Genomic DNA, 23,338 nt, shown 5'->3' on the forward strand with positions numbered 1-23,338 from the left:
GAAGTTCGTCGGGTGGGAGGAAACTTCCAGTGGGAGGTGAGCGCAAAGACTACGGCAGTGGATCTGACTGGGGTGAAACGGATGCGGAAGCCAAACGCCGCCCAGTTGCCTGGCTTGGCGATGGTGAGGGGAGTCATGTGGCTGCGTTGGTGCCTGGCCGCCAGGAGCGCTTCTCGGTTGGCGCCCCACAGGTGCAAGCGTTTTGCTTATCGGAAATGCCCTCTTTCCCTTCAGTGACTTACCACCCGCCTCCTTCTCTTCTTTCAATCTTGCAAGCCAACATCCTCTTCCAGTTTGGCCATTGGAAAATCGAGTGGTGCTTTTTCCTTCCCGTTTGGGAAAGGAGGATCCCAGTGGTCCCTTTCTATTAACTCCCGTTTTGTTCCTCGGCTGGTTTTGTTGCCGGCGTTGAATTCCGCGAGATCAACTCGTAGGAAAGTAGACTAGGGCTGAACTTTAATATGAATCCCGCACACCAAAAACGTGGGTCTGTGGTTTGTCCGGCAGCACTGAATGCGCCGATGCTTTTCGCCATTTCAAACGTTTTCTATTTTGATCCAGCCTCCCCGTTCACAGCCCTACGCTGAGATGTTTTGTAAGGTGCACACACACACACCACATGGTGTGCCATGTTTCTTCCTGCTCCAATCCTTACTGACTAGCACTAGCAAGTGGTATTAATGCTCTGCCTCACTTTATATCTGCTTCCTGGCTGGCCCCTTTTCCAAAGCTGTAGCTTCCCACTACATGAGAACTCAAGGGCTCTTTTGTAATTCATATGTCCCCACCTAATTTTAGCCTATTCAAGTTCATGGGAGCTTCTGGGCTCTCAGCATTTCCTCAGCCTGGCTTCTTTCACCCTCGCTCAGGCTCTCTCTTCAAGCTTTTGTACCTTTTCTATATTTTTCCAATGGGTTTTGTTTCTTTCTGCCTTGAGCTTCTCTACATGCAACTCTCCTGGATTTCATTACTCCCCTGCTTCTTTTTCAATGCAACGTTTCTCCCTCTTGAATAACTTAATCATTTGCTGCAGGATCAAGCAAATGAGAAGTGCAAGTTGTGCAAATTTCTCAATTCCTCTTTAAGAACGTGGTCAGTAACAACTGAATGAGGTTGCAACTGAATGAGGTTGTACTACAAATACTGAATAAATTAGGCCTATGCAGCCTGTCCAGACTGCGGTGGGTGTCTTCTTAATCCCTCCCCCTTTTCTCCGTTATTTAACATACTAGAATGAGCACAAGGCTGCCACTGCTGACCTGGCCCATCCCTTGGCAGCCTACTCAAATTTGAGTTTGTGAAGGTCAATGTTAAGAAAACAGCCAACTAAAAAACCATTCTTGCAATTTCTTAATGGGCAGGCTGAATGCATAAAATGGAACCTAACAGGCATATTCATGATAAATTACTACAATATGCTAGCCTGAGACAAATTACTCTATGGGTTGTTGTTTTTTTAGATGAGATACTTGTAGTTTTTCTTTTGCACTATTCCTCTTTCAACTGCTTGGTCAATGAGTTGCAGTATGGTTGTCTATTAATTTCCGATGGGGTGGCTATTTTGTTCTTGTAAGTCAGACCGAGCCTTATCTTCCCTTGAACTTCCCACCTGGCAAAGTCATAGATGCTAGAAGATATGTGCTATATCTGGAAGGGGATGCTGCCGTTAATTGTGCTCTCTTTGCCTGATGCTTGTGTGGACAGTTCAGACTTCTGTGCCTTTGGAGAAACTGGAGGATTTTGTGCTATGTTTATGTGTGTGGCGTTACATAATGCCTTAAAACTAGTCAAGTGTGATCTCAGGCTGTGCACAGGAGTCAAATTCAGCCACTTTTCTAAATGGATTTACCTATTAAAGAGACAAATTCAAAAATGGAGAAACAAATTCAGAAATGATACATTGCTTTTAAAATTAGATGAAACATTTATTATTTAGCACTTAACAAGCTTTGAAATCTTAAAAATGATTTACAGAACTAGCTTACTGCAAGACCTTTGGAATATATATCAAAGTCTGGATTTTTTGCCAGTTTCTTAAAGTTAAAAACAATTACTTTTCTGCAATCTTCCAGCCTGAGAATTTTGAATTCCCACGAAGAGATTTTTATAATCTGATTATTTATCTTTCAAAAAATCTAAAACAGATAGCCTTTGTGTAATTCACAGGTGAACAAAGTTACAATATTTTATGGGCTGCAATCTATTAAATGAAAAAAATTGGGGTGGGGATATCGTTTGAAGTAGGTGATTTTAAACAATAAAATGGGAGGAAAATTAAATTCACAAAGTAAAGAAGATAGTGATGATTGCTGCAAGTATTACCATACTTAGTTAGGAAACCTAAGGGAGATCGAGAAAGAAAAGCTTTAGCTGCAATAAATTCTCACTTAGCAACCTCCAGGTATCCATTACACAAAATCTATATTGAATGGAATGAATAAGTATTCTAAGTATTCTAAGTCAAAGGCACCCAGGAGAGGTTGAGATAGAACACCACTGTGATATCCTTAGTTTGATCACCACAGGTGCTCTACTGCATTGTTATCTTTGTGCACATTCAGGGAAGACAGAGGGTATTGCCTCTTGAAGGCTTTCGACATGTCCGTATGCTTTTGTTTCATATTAGGAAGGCTGGAAATAAATGAAAAAGTATTACTTGAAAAGAAACTGTGATGAGCAGTGACCTGGAAAATCAATTCTATGTGGAAGCATTGAAATTGCTAGATACATTTAGTCTGGAGAACCTGGAGACTGAGCAATGGGGAGATTTTGTGTAATGCTTTTAAGACTGCCTAGACAAATCCCTACAGTTTTCTTGGCAAGGTGTTTCAAAGTACAACCACAATGGAGCCCAAAATTTCTGCTGTTAAGTGAGACGTGGGTTAAGTGAGCTTTGCCCCATTTTATGACATTTCTTGCCACAGTTGTTAAGTGAGTCACTGCAGTTGATAAGTTAGTAATCTGGTTGTTAAGTGAATATAGCTTTCCCATCAACTTTGCTTGTCAGAAGGTTGCAAACGGTGATTGCGTGACCTTGGGACACAGCAAAGGTCATAAATATGAACCAGTTGCCAAGCATCTGAATTTTGATCATACGACCTTTTGTATGCAACAAAAAAGCTGAAAAATGGTCATAAGTCACTTTTTTCAGTGCTGTTGTAACCTTGAACGATCACTGAATGAACTGTTGTAAGTTGAGGACTACCTGTAATTTACCGTTGCCTTTTTCCTAGGGCTGACAGAATGACTGGTCCGTGGTCACCCAGCTGGCTTTCTGCCTAAGGCAAGACTGGAACTCACAGTCCAGTTCCATGGATAAAGGTTTTTCCATAGACTGGACTGGAGGGAGCATGATTTTGTGTGCTACCTGCATCCTTTGGATGGGGCTTAGTTTGGGTGGCCCGGTTTCTGGCATGCCGTGGACCGAGGGTTGGGGACTGCAGCCCTATGTGGTTTCATTGGGAAGATGCGGAGAGAACCTCAAATCACATAATGTTATACAACATTAATGTTCTTGAGATCAAACCTTTATTGCACAAGTTTGCAATTATAAAAATGGATCATATGATCATTTGCATTTGCAAATATCAGATTCATGAAATGCTATTTAGAAAAGAAAGTTAAAGAAAAAATGAGTAAGCTGAGTGAGTGCTCTAAGAATCATGCCTCCGTGGCCTCTCTTTTTTACAGGAATAATATTTTTGGACTTAAACCATGGGACCCCATTTCTCCAGACAGCATTGTCTTCTTGCAGTCCCAGAGGACCTATCGAGCAGTACTGTGCACTGAACTGAAAAAGCCATTGGTTGTGAGGGATGTCCCATCTGCTTTGCTTCAGTCGCATGAGGTAAGCAAGTAACAACGCTAGGGTTGAAAGTTTTCCTACAGGATCAGTTAAGATGGTTTTGTTTGTAGGATTTAGATCACCATGAATGTCTGCTTAAAACAGATTGGGCAGAGTGTGGTCTTCGGCCTTTTCAATTCAGGCCAATTGGAAACATTCCATTCAGATCTCTGGTAAGACTTCTTTCTTTTTCTGATCAGGCTTTTGAAAGGAATCCTCTTTGAATACAGTTCAAAACTGTGGGATATAATTGGACTACATCTATTTTCCATTTAAGACTAACTTGCTACAGATGTTGAATGACTACAGCTATACCCTTTTCCTCCCTTCCTTCCCCCCACTCTTGGATTTTTATCATCTTGTCCCATGGCCCATTTCCTAGGTATAAGTATCCATCTGGCCTGAGTAAATAATGTGATTAATTTCTCATTTCTTAAAGGCCCTCTGGAAAGGAAGTCAAACAAAATGGTTGAAAGAAAATTGCACTATTACTACAGTTTTATAAAGAATTTACTAATCTATGCAAATAGTTTCTAGCCTACTGATTTATAAGTAGCCTTTAGTTAACAACTACTCATTTAGCAACTGTTTAGAGTTACAACAGCACTGAACATAGAGACATATGGCCAGTCCTTGAAGCGGTGGCCGTTGCAGAATCCCTACAGCCACATGATCATAATTTGGATGCTTGGCAACCAGCTAGCAATTATGACAGTCACAATACCTTGCAGTTACGAGGTGGCCATTTGTGAGCTTCAATCTGACAAGCAAAGTCAGTGAGGAAGTTGGCAGAAGGTCACAAATGTATTGTCACACCCAATGACTGTACAGGATTTTCTTAACAATCACAACTGGAATTGCCAATGTAAGTTGGCACAGTCATATGACATCCTGCTTGACTGTCATGCCACTTAGCAACAGAGTTGCAGGTCCCAATTGCCATTATTAGCCAAGGACTACCTGATAGTGCATTGTTAGTTGGGAATGAAAGAGCCAGTTCTTTCTGAAGCATCTTAAGATGTTCTTGCTAGGTTGCATGTAGATAATTCAGGCACCTGGAAAAAGCATTTGTAGGGTCAGTTTGCTATATGGGAAAAGGTAACACATGAACCAACGCTTAAAACAGACCAAGAAAATCATGTCCTTTTATTCCCTGTTAATGAAAACCAGCAACTCTGATGGAAGAGAACATTTGTAGTTCAGGATTGAATGGTTAGGTCCTTGGTGCTCTCTGACAATTCAAAACAAACAAGCTAATAGTAAACAATAGCCACCAAGGAGCCACCAAGACCACTCCCACCAACATTGACATGGCAAGCAACTAGTTTGTAAAATGAGAGTAAATCCTTCTGCTTTACCTAGTGATGTTACCTAGTTGGGTAATGAAGCATCTGCAAGAAAAGAACCAGGCTCATAGAACACCAAGGATTTCATCCCAATGACTCTTACATCTGTGTGAAAATACAAAAAATATTGTTTGCTTTAGCATCACTTGACAACAAGAAGCCATATCTTATATATGCTATATCTGCTTGCTACGTATAGCAGAAAAGTGATCCTGTAACTGGAAAGCATAAAATATAGGTTATTATCTTCCAAAAAATGAATTTCTGGCAGCATTTACTGACTGCATCCAAAGGTGTGGAATATGATCCGTGAAAGCCAATGCTATCAGGTTACGGTTAGTTTTTAAGATGCTGATTAACACAACTAGTCCTTTGGAAAATGATTACATTTATAAATTATATTTCCCATTTATTTTATTTGCTTGTTAAATTGATCATAGGTTGGGCTTTTAAAGCAAAGATTAGAATGTCTTCTTCAATCATGTTTTGAGATATTAAGCTAGGAGTTTTCAACATGCAGTGATGCATATGGGAAAAGAGGCTGTGCTTATTATAAGAGAATGCAAATGAGGATTTTTCACAGAGAACTGACATTTTTCAGACTTGTGGATTTCTTGTTGATTAGGTCATGGAAGCTGTCTAATGTTTGCAATGCACTAATCAAAACTGGTATGCTTTGAAAAGACAGAATGTCATCTCCTACTCAGACAGCTTGTAAAGAGACCATAAAAAGGCTGACAACATGATTAATAGACAATAAAAAAATAATGTCCTGTTGAAAAGAAGAAATAAAAAATTTGGTGGTAGTTGAATCCCCACTACATTTTATTGGATTAACATAAAACAGCGAAAATAATTTCCTAGGACAGTCGTTTCCCTCAAATTTAGAAGCTTGTTCAGCTCTTGGTATATATTGTTTCATTTCTAGAAGCTTTTAGTCTGTCTATAGTATTATGCTTAATCCAGTGGTGGGATTCAAAATTTTTTACTACCGGTTCTGTGGCCGTGGCTTGGTGGGCGTGGCAGGGGAAAGATACTGTAAAATCTCCATTCCCTCCCCACTCCTGGGGGAAGGTTACTGAAAAATTCCATTCCCTCCCCACCCCACTAACCTGCTTTTCAGCTCCGTTCTCCTGTGCAGGGCAACAAAAGAAGACCTAGCCGATCAGCTGGGACTCAAGAGGCAAAGAATACATGGGACGGGGCCAGTCAGAGGTGGTATTTGCAGGTTCTCTGAACTACCCAAAATTTCCGCTACCGGTTCTCCAGAACTAGTCAGAACCTGCTGAATATCACCGCTGGCTTAATCCTAGTGGGGTGCATTGTTTTGACCAAATCTTGCAAATGACTGGCAAAGCTTGCTGAACCATAGTACCTTTTTTTAAGGAATCCAGAAACATATGCCTATTTTTATGAATAATATAATGTATGTTTGTAACCTGAGAAGAAACTGGAGTTATAATAGCTTCCTTACTAGTTTAATAAAAATTATTTCTTCTAGTCAGAATTGATAGGACAGATATTTATTCACAAGATTACTTTATGCAATCTCTAGTTTATTCTCTAGAAAGCCAATTTGGAGTAGTGGTTAGAAACCAAGAGAGGAGACTATCTCTTCTAGTCCAACTTAGGCACAAAGCCAGCTGGATGATGGTGGGCCAGTCACTCACTCAGCTCCAGGAAGGAGGCAATGGCAACCTACTTCCAAAAAAATCTTTCCAAGAAAACCACAGACACTTGCCCGGTCAGTTTCCGGGAGTGAACACTGACTCAAGACACATATACAAAAATTCCCCTTCTCCCTCATTTTCTGGCAATCAATATATCGACCTTGTGGAAAGGATGCAGGATCAGATGAGGAATCCACTTTTTTTGGTCTCTTCTTCCCTGGCACAAAACAGCAGCCAGGAATATTATGAGAATTCATTAGATTAATCTTATATGCATGTATGGAAAAGAATTCTTTCATTTGTTGCATTTCCCAAGTTACCGTATATACTCGAGTATAAGTCGACCCAAATATAAGCCGAGGCACCTAATTTTACACAAAAAAACTGGGAAAACTTATTGACTCGAGTATAAGCCGAGGGTGGGAAATGCGGCAGCTACTGGTAAATTTAAAAAATAAAAATAATTAATTTGGGAAACGATCTCACTATCATGAAAGGTTTAATTGATTCACTAACCCAAAAGAAGAAGATGATGATGACAGCGGGAGGCAGGAGTCACTCTCTTCCCCTCCCTCGGAGGCCCCCTGAGTCAGGAGTCGCTACCGCCAGCGCAGCCCCAGTCCCGCGTCGCCTCGGGAAGGGAAAGGCAAAAAGGAAGAGCCGCGGCAGCGCTTTGCAACAGCGGCAGCGGCACCGGAGGCTCAGACTCAGAGGCTCCTGGTTTTGCCCCACCCTTCCCAAGGCAACGCGGGACTGGAGCCGCACTGGCGGCAGCAACTCCCGACAGCCCCAGATGTAGGGAGAAGGCAAAAGCGACGGAAGATCCTTCAGGGGAAACTGAGGGGAGACTCACCCTTGGTCCAGATGAGCCCCCTTCCCCGCCCCTAAGGAAGCAGAGGCAGCCAGCAAGGGCAGGCAAGCCCCGCTTCACATACTCCATCCGTCCTCACTCCCACCCACCCAAAGCCACGAAGTCCCCCAATCACGCAGCCCAGAATCGCCCTCCCCTCAGGGGGCAGCAACGACGCCTGGTTTTTCCCGAGACAAGAAGCTCCGCCGTGCAATGAAAGCGCCCTGGCTCTAGGCTCACGGGCTCAGAAAACAACGCGAGCCGAGGTCGCTTCGGCTCCGCTCGGCTTCTCCAACATCCGGCACCGCCCTGTTCTATGTGCCGGGCCCGGCAAGTCCGAGCAGCCAGCGCGTGGAGCAGGGTGGCACCGGAGATCGTTGGCTGCCTCTTTGGCAGCACGGGAGGCCTCCCCCGGCTGGCCAGCTGCTCTCCTCCTTCTCTGCCTGTTTGTTCTGTGTGACCGAGGAGGAGGAGACCGGCCGGCTGGTTGGGGGAGGCTTTCTGCGCCGAGGAGGCGGCTGTTGGTGTCCGGCTTTGCTCCGCTTCTCCGGCGCGGCCCTGTTCTTTACTTGGGCAGCCGGGCGCCCGCAACGGAAGGGAAAGGCAAAACGCTTTCCCTTCCCGAGGCGACGGAGGCCTCCCCGGCTGGCCAGCTGCTCTCCTCCTTCTCTGCCTGTTTGTTCTGTGTGACCGAGGAGGAGAAGGGAACGGGAAGGGAAAGGCCTCCCCCAACCAGCCGGCCGGTCTCCTCCTCCTCGGTCACCCAGAACAAAGCGCTTTTTGCCTTTCCCTTCCCGAGGCGACGCGGGACTGGGGCCGCACCGGCGGCAGCAATTCCCGACAGCCCCAGCCGGAAACCTGAGCGGAGCCCGGGCGGAACTGCCTGTTGCCGCCGTGGGTGCCATTGCGGGCGCCCGCCTGCCCAAGTAAAGAACAGGGCCGCGCCGGAGAAGCGGAGCAAAGCCGGACACCAACAGCCGCCTCCCTCGGCGCAGAAAGCCTCCCCCAACCAGCCGGCCGGTCTCCTCCTCGGTCACACAGAACAAACAGGCAGAGAAGGAGGAGAGCAGCTGGCCAGCCGGGGGAGGCCTCCCGTCGCCTCGGGAAGGGAAAGCGCTTTTTGCCTTTCCCTTCCTGTTGCGGGCGCCCGGCTGCCCAAGTAAAGAACAGCCGCGCCGGAGAAGCGGAGCAAAGCCGGACACCAACAGCCGCCTCCCTTGGCGCAGAAAGCCTCCCCCAACCAGCCGGCCGGTCTCCTCCTCCTCGGTCACACAGAACAAACAGGCAGAGAAGGAGGAGAGCAGCTGGCCAGCCGGGGGAGGCCTCCCGTGCTGCGAAAGAGGCAGCCAACGATCTCCGGTGCCGCCCTGCTCCACGCGCTGGCTGCTCGGACTTGCCGGGCCCGGCACATAGAACAGGGCGGTGCCGGATGTTGGAGAAGCCGAGCGGAGCCGAAGCGACCTCTGCTCGCGTTGTTTTCTGAGCCTGCGAGCCTAGCTTTCATTGCACGGAGGAGCTTCTTGTCTCGGGAAAAACCGGGCGTCGTTGCTGCCCCCTGAGGGGAGGGCGATTCTGGGCTGCGCGATTGGGGGACTTCGTGGCTTTGGGTGGGAGCGAGGACGGACGGAGTCTGTGAAGCGGGGCTTGCCTGCCCTTGCTGGCTGCCTCTGCTTCCTTAGGGCGGGAAGGGGCTCATCTGGACCAAGGGTGAGTCTCCCCTCAGTTTCCCCTGAAGGATCTTCTGTCGCTTTTGCCTTCTCCCTACATCTTCCCTCTGTTAAAATCCCCTACACACTCACACACACTTATTTTCGGGCGGATAGATTTCATGTCTGAGCATTCTCACATGACGGTGGGTCTTTCCCCCCCCCTAAAAACAGTTAAAAAAAGAAAACAATATATCCTCATGCAAGAACTTTTCTGCTTCCGATTACCCCATGCTTAAAAGTTGCAAAGGAAACACGGAAGCAGGGAAGCGCCTGCCCAGCTCCGGAGCTCCACACCATATTTTTTTTCAGAGGGAATCTGACTCAAGTATAAGCCGAGGGGGTTTTTTCAGCACAAAAATGGGCTGAAAAACTCGGCTTATACTCAGTATATACGGTAATCAGATTACTCATTGTGGCTGCCTTCTAAAGAGGAAGAAAACATGGTACTTAACTGTTTAACTCAGGGGTCTCCAACCTTGGCAACTTTAAGACTTGTGGACTTCAATTCCCAGAGTTCCTCAGCCAGCAAAGCTGGCTGAGGAACTCTGGGAATTGAAGTCCACAAGTCTTAAAGTTGCCAAGGTTGGAGACCCCTGGTTTAACTTGTCTCCTTCTCCCTCATTCCTTACACCCACAAAGACTTTTCTGGTTGTGTGAGGAGTATGGATTGTCTTTTTTTGTAGGTCAGAATTCATGTCTGTTGCTGTGGAGTCAATTTTGCCGACATACTGGCCTGCCAGGGTCTTTACCAATATCAGCACCCTCTTCCATTCATCCCAGGTGAGTGAAAACATCAGAACAAAATCTGAACCCTTTGCTAGATCAGCCTTCTCCAATGGATGTATTGGAATAAATTTATCCAGTGATAGAAATGGCAGTTTAACCTCCTGATAGTGTCATATTGGAAAAAAGCTGATATTAATTCCCTTTCTATGTTTAGATTTCTTAACGAGAATCCTGCTTTATAAGAAGACTATGCAAATTTCAGACATACATTTTTATCTAAGATGTAACCACTGGGAAGCAATAGATTTAAAAAATGAGCCTGAGTGGCGCAGTGGTTAGAGAGCAGTACTGCAGGCTACTTCTGCTGACTGTCAACTGCCCGCAATTTGGCCGTTCAAATCTCACCACACTCAAGGTTGATTCAGCCTTCCATCCTTCCGAAGTGGGTAAAATGAGGACCCAAAATTGTTGGGGACAATATGCTGACTCTGTAAACCACTTAGAGAAGGCTGTAATGCACTATGAAGCAGTATATATAAGTGCTATTGCTATTGTTAAATTAAACTCAAAAGTGGAAACATTCAACTCTACCCGCAATGGAGAAATGATTGGGGAAGATATGGAATTTGCAGAGATGGCTAACTTAACTTCCTTGACAATAGAAAAGACAATATCTACATTTATAGTTGATTTTAAACTTGTTGCATGAAATGGAAAAAAATACACTTATAACTTGTTTTGGAGATTGGGGAGAAAATGGATCACAGAAAAATGAGCTTTTAATATGATTGTATAATAAGAGATAATTTTGTAATCATATTCGCTGTAGAGGAAATCAGAAACTTTTCTATTTTTTATTTCTTCCTCCACTTAAGATTTTTTTTCTTATTTTCTCTATCTTTGTTCTTTCTAGTTTGCATTAGTTGGTGTTTGTTTTTCACTCTCTTAAAAACTTAATAAAATTTATTTTTAAAAAGATAAATATAAAAAACAGGATTTTTTTAAAAAATAAGTATTAATATTTTGTTCCATTCTTTAAAATTTTCTTTATTGTGCTCATGGTGACATCTTCTGGCCAATGCTCAGCAATGATTATAGATCAATTGTTTTAGTATGAGACACACACACACACAGAGTGTATATACATACATACAATTATATGTGTGTGTGTATGTATACAATGTATATATGTATGTATGTATGCAGGTCTTGGCGTGTTCAGGTCTTTTCCAGTGTAAGATTGAGAGTATCTTGGCAACATTTTGACGAGGTCCCACTCACCATCTTCAGGCTGGTGCTTTCGGCTTTGTGCTTGTGCGAGCAAAGCGTGATCGGAGCTGCCATCTCTCTATAAATACTGGTGGGGAGGTTGGCTGTGTTGTTATTTCTTGATTGGTTGATGGAGTTGGTGTTTGCAGATTGGTTGGCTTTTTCGCCTACCAGACATCTGGAAACTAGCCCTTATCAACAAACGAGTCCCAGCCATGAAAACCAACACCGGACCCAAAACAGAACATGACGCCACATGACGCCACCACCAATCTCCCTCACCAGTGGGACCTCGCCGAAATGTCACCAAGATACTCTTAATCTTACATGGGAAAAGACCCGAACACACCTAGACCTATATATATATATATATATATATATATATATATATATATATATATATATATATATATATATATATATACGGATCTTTGGTTATTCGGGTTTTCTCCCGCGTAAAATTGGAAGTATCTTGGCGACGTTTCAACGAAATCTCATTCGTCATCTTCAGGCTTGTGTCTTCGGCTTTGTGCTTTGTGCTTCTAGCCTGAAGATGACGAATGAGATTTCATCAAAACGTCACCAAGATACTTCTAATTTTACGCAGGAGAAAACTCGAATAACCAAAGATCCACATACAAATACCAGCGAAAACCTCAGAAAACAAATATATATATATATATATATATATATATATATATATATATATATATATATATATATATTATATTTGTTTTCTTAAGTTTTCAGGTACTATGTAATTCAGCTTTGTTCGGGTATTTTCCCACGTCATTATAGTTGTGCTTTTAAAGTTGTAGCAACGTTTCAGCAGAATCTCATCTGCCATCATCAGGCTTCTGTACTGTGTTTGTCTGTGAGTCAGACTGAAAGTACATACAGAAGCCTGATGATGGCAAATGAGATTCTGCCGAAACGTCGCTACAACTTTAAAAGCACAGCTATAATGACATGGGAAAATACCCAAACAAAGCTGAATACCATACATACATATGTGTGTGTGTGTGTATGTATATACATATGCATATGTATACACCAAGTACTGTATAGAAAGGGGGAGGGCAATAATGTAGAACCCATTGGTGGTCAAGAAAAATGGCATAAAAGTGTGCAAATTTTCAAATTCTCCAGAACTCTTGAGACGAGATAAAGAAAAAGTAGGAAATGGGTGGAAATATGAAAAATATCTCCAAATTAGGTCAGATAGACCTCTAAAGTCTGCATTTGGAGTCTCAAATGGAATTCCAAACTGAATGCATTGGTCACCAGAAGATGATGGGGTAAATGTCTTAGCAGGTAACAGCACTTGCCCAGCCTTGTTTTAGCTCAAAAATTCAACAGAGTAGGACCTGACTGGTATTTGAATGGGAAAGCACCAGGGGACTTCCAGGATCCCAGGTTAGATAAGTAAAATGAAAAACTTCTCAGTAAGAAGCAATGATTTTTTTTTTTACTTTCACAAAGATAATTATATGAACATGTCAATAAGCTACTCAATCATTGGAGCTGCAAGATAAGTGGCAAATAAATTTGATAGATAAATAAGTCACCAAGATTTTGACCTAAGAAAGTTGATACTCAGAGTATATTTAATAGTAAAAGGCAAAGAAAATTACTGAGCTTGCTACCCCTGCATCTCCTGAAAACAGTGAAGGTCATATATAATTCAGATCTATTCCTTTGGCTTAAATCTTTTGCTAGACACAAAAGAAGTTTATTTGCCTTGTTATTTATGTTTTTACTTTGCATGCAAAATGGTTGCTATTTGTAGGGAAGTAACTGATGATAGATGTGACAACTAGTGTGGAACTGACTGATGATTCATGCAATAACTCTGTATTATAGAGATGATGTTCTCTTTTAGGAATGGAATACTCAGGAGATGTGGTGGAGACTGGGAAAGCTGTCACCAACATCAAAGAAGTAAGAAAGATTATTTGGAGTAAGCTTTAAAAGATAATTTTGTTATGTAAATTTGGTACACTCCTGGCCTAGGAAAAAAGAATATGGAAATTCCTTCGGTAGTGCTCACTAGACTACTGCAGTTCTAATCTGTGAACTAGGACAGCAAGAGAACGAGAAGAGAATATATATAAATGCACATGTCTTAAGAAAAAAATGCACAAACTTATCCAGTATTTTCATTCTGAAAGTAATTAGGAAGAATATTGTTCATGTATCCCAAATGGATTTGAATTAACTAATTTATTCATAATAGTACAGATTTTCAGTGCTCTTTATTGTGTTAATTTTTCAGCAACAATAATTTCCTAAATGCCATTGATCCAAAGAAAGATGAAAGATAATCTTCCCGTGTTTTTTTACAGCAAACCTAGCAACGAATTTTAGAAACTGAAGTATTCTCATATTGCATCAATGTAAATGTCTTAAGAAAAATGAACAAGAAACCAATATTATTTATTGTATTTTTGGACAACTTTTCTGACTTCCTAATAGGCTTTGAGCAAAAATAGTTTTCTGAATTTGTTGCCAATTATATAATAGTAGCAATATATACCATTTTGCTTGAACTAATTTCATGAACTAATTCGAGAAAGATAATATAATGCAATTTTAGTCAAATACAGTGTCACTTGTGGATTATCCTCATGTTCAGTTCTTTGATGATGAGCTGAAATACATTTAAAAAGGATTCTTTACCACAGAGAGTTGCAGTGAAGCTCATCAAATTCTAATCTCACACTTTCAATGTTTTGAAATATTCAAGAGACTCTGTCATTAGAGTTTTATGCAATGTTGATGAGATTCCCTTAATTTAAATTAAGTAAAATTCCTTATTCTTCATATATTTCACACTGTAGCTATAATAAAAGCTTACAAATCTTGGTTAAATTTATTCATTTGGAGCCAAGTGGGAAATTGTGACTAATCTTTCTACAAAATGTTTTCAACAATAACAAGATTTTTAACTATCAACCTAGCCCAGAGCTTTTGGAGCATAGCGGTTTTCCTCTTCTGGAAGATCCTGAGATCTGTGTCTAACAGATCTTTAAACTGATGGTGTAGCATTCAGAATTGTCTCACTATGCCAGTTATAACTTGATTCATTCTAATGTACAATTTGAAAACATTCATTCATTTGTTCAGTCTAAGATTAAATTAGTGAAACGCTGATTAAAATGTTGATGTTTTAAATATCTTCTACTTGTTTACATATGTTTTTAGTCCTTGGCAAAAGGGGGGAAATGTTGACTTTTCTTATCCTTATGGTTCTGTTATGATGCTTTTGGACAGGGGGACTGTGTCATTGGTGTGACCAATGGAAAAGCTCTGGCAGAAGAATACATCGCAGATTCAAAGGTATGAAAACAATAAATAAATGCCCCAATATTTTTTAAAATTCTTTGTAAAAGCCAAAAATATAAATATGTAAGAGGATAAAGAGGATCACATGAATATTCATCACTCATAATTTATTCAGTACATTTTGTTTATATATTCAAAAAAATTAAATTTAGCTCATTTTACCTAATTTTAAAAGAAGAAAGAACAATGGGAATAGTTAATATATGGAGTAACAAAAGAAACCAATTTCTTTTGTCTTCTTGTCAAGTGTTCAAGTGATAGGAAGCTTATCCAACAGGAAAAGAGATAGGTTTTTGCTGTTATAGAAAAATTAGAAGAAAATGAGTATTCTTCCTTCTTGTAATCAACTTATTTACAACTGTAAGATCACACAAAAGTAATTTCCTCTGTCCTGTTGGTTAAAATGGCAGCATATTTATGTCAGTTGATTGTGGATCTTTGGAAAAATTACTTCATAAACTGTGCTAGATTAATTGGGATTGTCACTGGTGTTCTGAAGTTCTTTATTGCTGAAGATAAGTTCAGAGAATAAGTTTAGAGGGCTCATAACCTGTGTTCAGGATTTCATTTTCTTTTCTTTTTTAAAAGTTGCTTTGGAAAATCCCCCAAGGAGTACCTTATGAACAAGCTGCAGCACTGCCTGTTTCATATGGGACAGCCATCTTGGCCTTGAAACATAGAGCACAAACACAGCCAGGGTGAGTCCTGTTTGGTCAACAAAGTTATGGGTTGTGTTGCAATTCTGTAATAATTGGTGACTATCTTAAGGCTTTCTCTGCATGAAAAATACCAAGATCTGTGTCTAACAGATCATTAGACTGATTGCATGTCATTCAGAATTGTTCCATTATTTTACTTTATAGCCTGGTTTGTTCTAATGTACAATTTTGTAAATATTGTAGATGAGTTTTTTTATTTTTAATATGTTGATAGATTTTAAGTGCATCGGATTTGAAGTAAGGCATGTTTTTTTTAATTAAATGGATTGCTAAGAGTTAGGAATCTGAAGGAGTAGTTGTCCAAAAAGTTGGCTGCTTCCTTAGTTATATCACCTCTGTCTGTGGAAGTTAGAAGACATATGTTGTGCCCTTAGAATCCTACATTCTCTGTCTCAGCCAGTAAGATAGTCATGGACCAAGAAATACAGATTTAGGACAGGCAGTAAGTACTACTAGGTCAGTCTTGCCCAACCTTATGTGTCCTCAAGATAAATTAGAGATATTTCTTACTTGCTCTCAAGTTTTCACTGTTTTTTCCCCTAAAGGAGCCCAGAGAAAATTGAAACCAAATCCCCAGAGCTTCTCTGCCTCAACATGAAGGCCCACAAATGGTTTCTAGAGGATATGCCCTCATACCAATAGCTATGTTTTCTCCTAAGTCTAGACTCAAGGCAGCCCAGCTTTAGTTGCTCTGTTCTGGAAGTTTATTTCCTCTCTTATCCTGCCTCAAGATCTATTTGGATAATCCATGGTACATGGGGGTGTGGGGTCTTGGAGTTTTGTGATCTGGGATGGACATATATGTTCATCCACAACTGATCTGGCTTCTTTGCATCTGCTCCCTGGGCATTTTATGACATAATACAAAATGTCAAAACATTTCCTGTGGTCCTAACTTTTGACTGTGCTACATGGTTCATTGTGAGCTACTTTCAAGACAGATACAGATGCTTCTCTGAATATCTCCATGAATTTTGAAGAACTTTTCAAATATATTAGAAACTCTGCCATTGTTGAAGGCATTGAGGAATCTAGTAAGGAAATAGCTCTGAAACAATGATCCAAAGGGGGTCAGGGGTTGTCTACCAAAGAATGAAAATGTTACAACAGGAAAGAGAAAAACAAACAGTGCACCAAGTAACCAGGAGCAATGTGCTTATCAGTTAGAGAAGGCATTTCACACAATGAAGGATATTGGATAGGGCTGGAATTCTAATTAAGGAAACTACCAACTATGTCCCTTAAAATGTGTGCCTGTTAAAGCTATATGAAGAACAGAACAGCGTAGATCTATTCCAGGTGTGTGCTAAGGATGTGCTATGGCAGGTCCAGATTTAGGGCAGCATGACTTCTTGTTAGCTATGGAAGGACGAGAAAGGAGCATAGCAAAGCAGTTCTGGATGTGTGATCTCAGTCTGATTTGATGGGTCTAGTTTTCTTCATAGTGAGCCTAATAATGTAGGCGGACACTGGGGTGGAGTGAAATAAGGAAGTGTGCCAGATAGACTTTTAATGTTTTAGATCAGGGGCCATGGCGGTGTCACGTGATGTATCGGGACTTTCCCCCCTTCACTAAACCAGTCGTGGGCATGGCCAGCGCGTGACGTATCCAGCCCATGGGCCGGGAGTTTGACAGCCCTGTTTTAGATCAGGGATCTCCAAACTTGGCAACTTTTAAGTCTTGTGGACTTCAACTCCCAGAGTTCCTCAGCCAGCCATACTGGCTGGGAATTATCTGGGAGTTGAAGTCAGGTCTTAAAGTTGCCAAGTTTGGAGATCTGTTTTAGATCATCCGCATGTAATACATCTCTCCAGTCTCAAACTACGCTTCTGTATTTTTTGCAGAGAAACTGTTTTGGTGACTGCAGCCGCTGGTGCTACAGGACTTGCAGTTGTAGATGTTGCAGCTAGTGTCCTTAAAGCAAAGGTATGCCTTTTTTCACCAGCATTAGTATATATCTAAGCAATCTTCCAAATCAGACAAGGATGCTAAAACATCTTGAAAACTCCTTTGCCACTTCTGGTTTCAAATAATCATTTCTTCTGTAAAATCAGGTAACAATGAGGTTGTTAACACACAAGATTCTACTCAAAAAATTACCTTTCTTTATCATACTGCAGTGTTCAGAGTTGTCATTCCTACAAGAGTTCCTTACCAGTTCACCAGCAAGAGAGAGCCTTGCCAGATGAAAAGAAAATAAGTTTTCAATTATTTCTCTCATAAGCAGCTCACCGCTCTGTTCTAAAGGCTGCTCTAAAACGGCAGAGTGAAAGAAGAATAATGGGCAGTTCTCCTCTCAATAAGCCTTCCTTGGAGAAAATAGCATTAATTTTAATTATGAAGAAAAACACGGAAGAAACCAGAAAATGCAACCAGACCCTTCATCTTAGATTCCATCCAAATTAATGTTAGAGCTCTAACCTACTGCATGCTAAGTGTGTTGGGACATCAACACAGTTCTGTGACCCCTGGTGCCTAGAAATTATGGTGGATATGTTGGACGGTTCAAAGCTAGGGAAAGCTCTTTTGGCTTTAACCGCGAATGGAAAGGGCTAATCTGTTATAATAATGCAACCATGTCAGTTGGAAGAATGTACAGTTGTCTTTTGGGATTGCAGGTGATAGCAGCAGCAGGAAGTGACAGTAAATGCCACCTGGCTACCCAGAAAGGAGCTGTTGAGAGTGTGAATTACAACGAGGCTAGTCTGAAAGAAGAGGTGAAGAAGCTGACAGCAAACAGGGGAGTTAATGTGGTTATTGACCTCTTTGGTGGAGACATCTTCAAGCAGGCATTGCATAGGTGGGTTAAAGCCGTGATCTATTTCTTCTGGACAGCGAAATTGGACAACCTTTTGATTTCACAAACGAAGGCGAATATTATGGCATTGCAGGATCCAATCCTGAGGATGGGCTTCAGCATGAGATCGAAAACTTGGAAGACAAAACTTTTGGTCTTGGTGACCAACTCAGATTGGATCTTTTTTGTTTTTTAAGGCAAGGGCTACAGAGAGTAGGGTAAAGGTGTACAGGGTTTTGTGCTTTTTCCTAAATTTGGTGTGAATTTTATAGCAATTTTAGAACTGCAGGAATGGCTGTTTGATATAGATATAGGTTATTATTTGATACAAGGCTATTCTGACTTATTTGGACTAGCTGTTCACCACTTGAAAGTAGGTCAAATTAGGGCCATTTCTTGCTAGCCAGGCAAGGTGCATAATCATTACCTGCTTGGAAATAAACTTGAATTCCCAAAATCTGAACCTTTAGTGCATGGTTTGCAGTGCATCTGAGAACTGATAGAAAAATATCTCTTTAAAGTACCTCAGAATAAATTAGAGGGGAAGAATTCATTATAACTTCTCTTAACAGTAGAAAATGTTTAAATGTTTAATCACTTTTGCAAATGTTTAATCACATTTATCTTCTGTAAATGTATCTGATTTTCATGAGGTGAGAGACATTTTCTTGATAATGTGACCTGAAAATGTTTGATAAATTTTGATAAATTTTGAATATCTCCAATATCTTGGTCACAATGTTCTATTCTTAGAAACCCTTCACTCGTTGTATCCAAAATATTAGTTACAGTGGATGGACAATCTGTGAGCTTTTGCTGAATTCCAACACCTAGCAGTCCTTGTTAGTATATAGCTGGGGATTCTGGGAGTTATAGTTTAGCAACATCTAGAAGGCTACTAGTTCTCCATTCCTGTTTTACAGTTAGTCCTCAATTTACAACCATTCATTTAACAGCACTACAAAGTTACAATGGTGCTGATATATGACCCATCTTCAAAGTTACGACCATCACACCACCCCCATGGTAATTAGATTGCAATTAAGGTACTTGGCAACCAGCTCACATTTATAACAATTGCAGTGACTTGCAATCATGTGATCATAATTTTAACCTTCCCAGCTGCCTTCTAATAAGCAAAGTTAATGGGAGAAGCATGATCCACTTAACAACCTTGTGATTCACTGAATGACCACATGATTTGCCCAGAGACCATGATAATAAAAGATCACAAAATCAAGTCCACTCGTGTGATGACTTGCTTAACAACTGCATCACTTAGCAACTGAAATTCTGATTCCCAATTATGGTCATAAGTTGAGGACTACCTGTAAACTGCTTTAAACCCTTTGTTTCTGAACCCATCTAGCACAGCCCTTTGTATAATTTCATAGGAACTGTACATCTGCTCTTTCTCTTTAGAAACAACCCTTCTGCTTTAATTGATGACTTGATATCCATCCATTCAGGAATAAATGTCGATCCCTTTGAAGTGTTATGGAGCGGCTATATTAACTATTGATCCAAGTTCTAATCTCTGAGTCTCTTCTTTATTATTGCAGTCTGGCTTTTGAAGGCAGAATTGTGGTCGTTGGTTTTGCTGGAGGAACAATACCTCCCATTCCAGCCAACATACTGCTTCTAAAAAACATCTCTGCTCTGGGATTATTCTGGGGCCGGTACCAGGATGAAGAGTTCCCAGTCTTCTCCTCAACCATTTCTTCAGCTCTTTCATATTATCAAGAGGGTCAAATCCAGCCTCACGTAGGAGGAGTGTTCAAACTAGAGGAGGTAAAGAGAAGAAGCTTGATTTTAACAGTTTTGAAGCTTTTGCAGAATTTCTTGGATTGTCCAATGGACAGTCTTTATAACAATGAAAAAAAAAGGCTCTAATGAAATTGGGTGTCCTGCTGTTATTTTCCAGGATAATATTGTCAATCCTTTATCTTTGGAAAAAAGCATAGCTCAGATTTATCACAACTGCTTTCTGTATAGGACTGGAGTATAAATTGGCTTTCTGAATAAAAAGTCATCCATAAATTTAAATGTTGCAAGTTACTGAAATCTAGTAATTTTGTCAGTATAGTGAGTGGTATAGGCAACCATTACCGCAATGTTTGTTGAAGATAAAGCTCTGTTATGGAGTAAATAAGTTTTTCCCACAGGAAATGTAGAGCAGATGGTATTAGCCACTGGCAAAGACATGAAATGCAAGTATTTCCAATCTTGCATTTCCATTTTAGATTCAGGCAGGGAAGGCATGACTACAAATCCTTGCTCATCTGTGAAATTTAGGAGGTTAGCCTCTTATCTCTCAATTCTCAACTCTTCTTCATATGAATATTAAGATGACGTTGGTGTCTAGGATGTATGTTATGCCAAATTCTTGGGAAAGAACAGGTAAAACTTGAAATAATAATGAAATGAGGTTTCTCTTTAAGAGGAATGGTTCCACAGCTTTGCCATGCTAGTATGTAGTTGAAAATAATGATGGAATCTTTCAGTTCATCCAATCTATTTATCACTAATTGTTTCTAATTAAGAGTCCAATTGCTTTTCATATCTCATTTAATACATGCAAATTTAACTCCCACAATTAACTTGGGAAAAGCTTTAATGTTGGTCATTGTCTTTAATTATGGAAACCATTTTCTTTAAATAGTATCTTTAATTGGATTTTATCTAGATTCTTACATTCAGTTTCAGGAGGAACCGGGGAATTCTTTCTGACCTTGCATAATTGTGGCTTTCTGTAAAATTTTCCAATCCACCAAACCAAGTTTCTGCTTTTATCTAGTTTTATGCCACTGGGGATAAAAGCAAAACAATCTATGCTTGCAACTTTCAAGGAATATACTTGGTGCCATAAAATGTACTTATAGGACGTGTTTGTATGTTTATTGCATAGTGAATATATGAGATTTATACCTCCAACTTTGTAATACATTCAGTGTTCAGATCCTTTCTTTGAATTGCTCTTCAGGTAAATGAAGCATTTGCACATATAATTCAACGTAAATCTACAGGAAAAATTGTCATCTCAATGAATTAAACCTCTTCGGAAAATGTATCTTCAGTGCTACTTCCTGCTGAAGTGAGAAGATGTCACTGAGTTCAAACCAATCAGCCTGCAACAGGCCTTTTTGGATTACAAGAGGAACTTTCTAGCCAAACACATTGATTTTTTTTAACATTTCTGTAATGGATCTAGGATGTTTAGGCACCAGCTACTGGCTGGCAGCTATTTGTCCTGTGCAGCAAAAAGCCCATGTTTAACCCTGCCTCGGGGAATGGGCAGGGATAAAAGGCTTGGGGTGGAGGGCCAGAGACCATTGGTGGTGGACAGTTGCTGGAAGTGGATCAGTGGAGGAGGAAAACTATAGTTTGGTGGCAATGGTTGGCTGGTGTTCTGACCCAAGCCTTGTTCAAATTAAACACAAACTGTAAAAAAGTAAACCTTTTTTAATGTAGTGCTGGGAATTCTGCACATTCCCAGCCAAGAGTCAGTTAAAGCTAACTGTCCGATATCAAAAGCAAGCCCTTTCAAGGTTGCGAACGGCTGCCAAGAACAGAAGACTAATTACTGATGAAATATCCACTGACAGAAGTTTCAAAAACAAACCGGAGTAAGCAGGGCTTTGACGAGAATTCAGAGTCTAAAGAACTTCTTTGCTTCCTGCAAAGAACACATCCCTGAGGGCTGGCTTTTATCCCCTATGGGAGAGGCCATCACATTCCAGCCTTACTCCCGAGTCTCCCTTGCTGCTTCAGCTGCTCTTTCCTTTAAGTGCATTGGGCACAGGCTCCCCGGGGTCCTCAGCGTCACTGCTGCCAGACTCCACAAGCTCCGAAGGCAGTACCCCACTCTCCGATATTCCTGGCCCCATCCCTGCATCACCACCTCGTCCGAGTCCTCGCTATCAGGGAGTTCTGCCATCCGCACCTGCTGCTGGTAAACCACAACAGCTGGGAGTGAAGAGGGTGTGGCCAAGGGTCAGCATCTAAACACCCCATTCCGTCTGTAGCTTCCATCAGAATCCAAGGTTGGTGATTGGTCTTATTCCACCTTTTCTGCTATTGAAGATTCTAGATATTGTACAGACACCTCAGTATACTTTGGCTTGGGGCGATGTTCTCTCCTGAAGCTTCCAAGCCAAGACACAGGAGCTAACTCTACTCTTTGGGCTTTGAAGATTAGGCTGTAAGGAACTCTGCCTAGCAACAATTGTGCGCATGATACTAAAATAAAATGTAGGAATAATAGAGTGATACTGGTTTATTGTTCTGCACAGTATCGGGGGGATTTCTTTTGAACTTGAAGAGAGATAGCAGACTGGAGGGGAATAGGAATATTGAGAAAACTATTGTATCTTGAGGAAAGTAAAAATGATGATAACCTGTATGTATTTTGGATTACTTTCTTTTTTTTATGAATAAAAATATATACTTTTCCCTGAAGAGTTGTTTCTGTTCATCATTGCATCTGGTGTAAGCACATTCCTAAAGATTTAATGTATGATGAAACTCCTACAGATATGGGTGATGTGTGGCAATCTTGTGAGTTGTCTAAGTGAACTTAAGGGTGAGGTGGGGTGATAACTTTGCCATCAAGTCGTGTACATGAACAGGAAGAAGGGATGTTGATTTATACATTTTTTTCTTTCATTCTTCCCCCATGTCTAATATATTTTATAATACTTTGGTTTTGTATGATTAATGTTATTAACAATAAATTACATCATTTGTGCTTGCTTTTCACTATATCTAATTCTAGAATCTGTCTCATTTATGCTAGCAGCACAGTCCAAGACCCAACCTACTAGCATCTCTTCAGATGTTATTTCCATACATCTCTTCCATTTCTTTTAGTTGGTAACTAAGGAGTACAGGTCACTAATTGTTGACTCCTCCTGACTGTGAGGAGGCTGTAGACAAGGACTATTTTAAGTTCTCAACATTGCTCTTCACTTCTATTCAGCAATTTAATCCTGAACTATGAATGGGTTAGACAAGAACAGAAACCAGAAACCCCATAACTGAGATCTGAGTAAGACACAACCCC

General features: G+C 40.9%; 1 protein-coding gene across 1 annotated transcript; it reads left to right on the forward strand.

Moving 5' to 3' along the window:
* The first annotated feature begins 34 nt into the window (after positions 1 to 34).
* Positions 35 to 22,734, forward strand: LOC113413147 (protein Cryzl2-like). The gene is made up of 10 exons (XM_026669200.2): positions 35 to 191; positions 3,691 to 3,847; positions 10,103 to 10,199; positions 13,297 to 13,355; positions 14,688 to 14,753; positions 15,348 to 15,457; positions 17,324 to 17,405; positions 18,098 to 18,279; positions 19,839 to 20,067; positions 21,260 to 22,734. The coding sequence occupies exons 1-10, from the start codon at positions 82 to 84 to the stop codon at positions 21,326 to 21,328; spliced, it is 1,161 nt and encodes a 386-aa protein (XP_026524985.2). The 5' UTR covers positions 35 to 81; the 3' UTR covers positions 21,329 to 22,734.
* The last annotated feature ends 604 nt before the right edge of the window (positions 22,735 to 23,338 follow it).

Source organism: Notechis scutatus, chromosome 3 (genome assembly GCF_049901735.1).
Source record: "Notechis scutatus isolate UNSWTSFEM ecotype Mainland chromosome 3, rNotScu1.2, whole genome shotgun sequence".
Classification (NCBI taxonomy): domain Eukaryota; kingdom Metazoa; phylum Chordata; class Lepidosauria; order Squamata; family Elapidae; genus Notechis; species Notechis scutatus.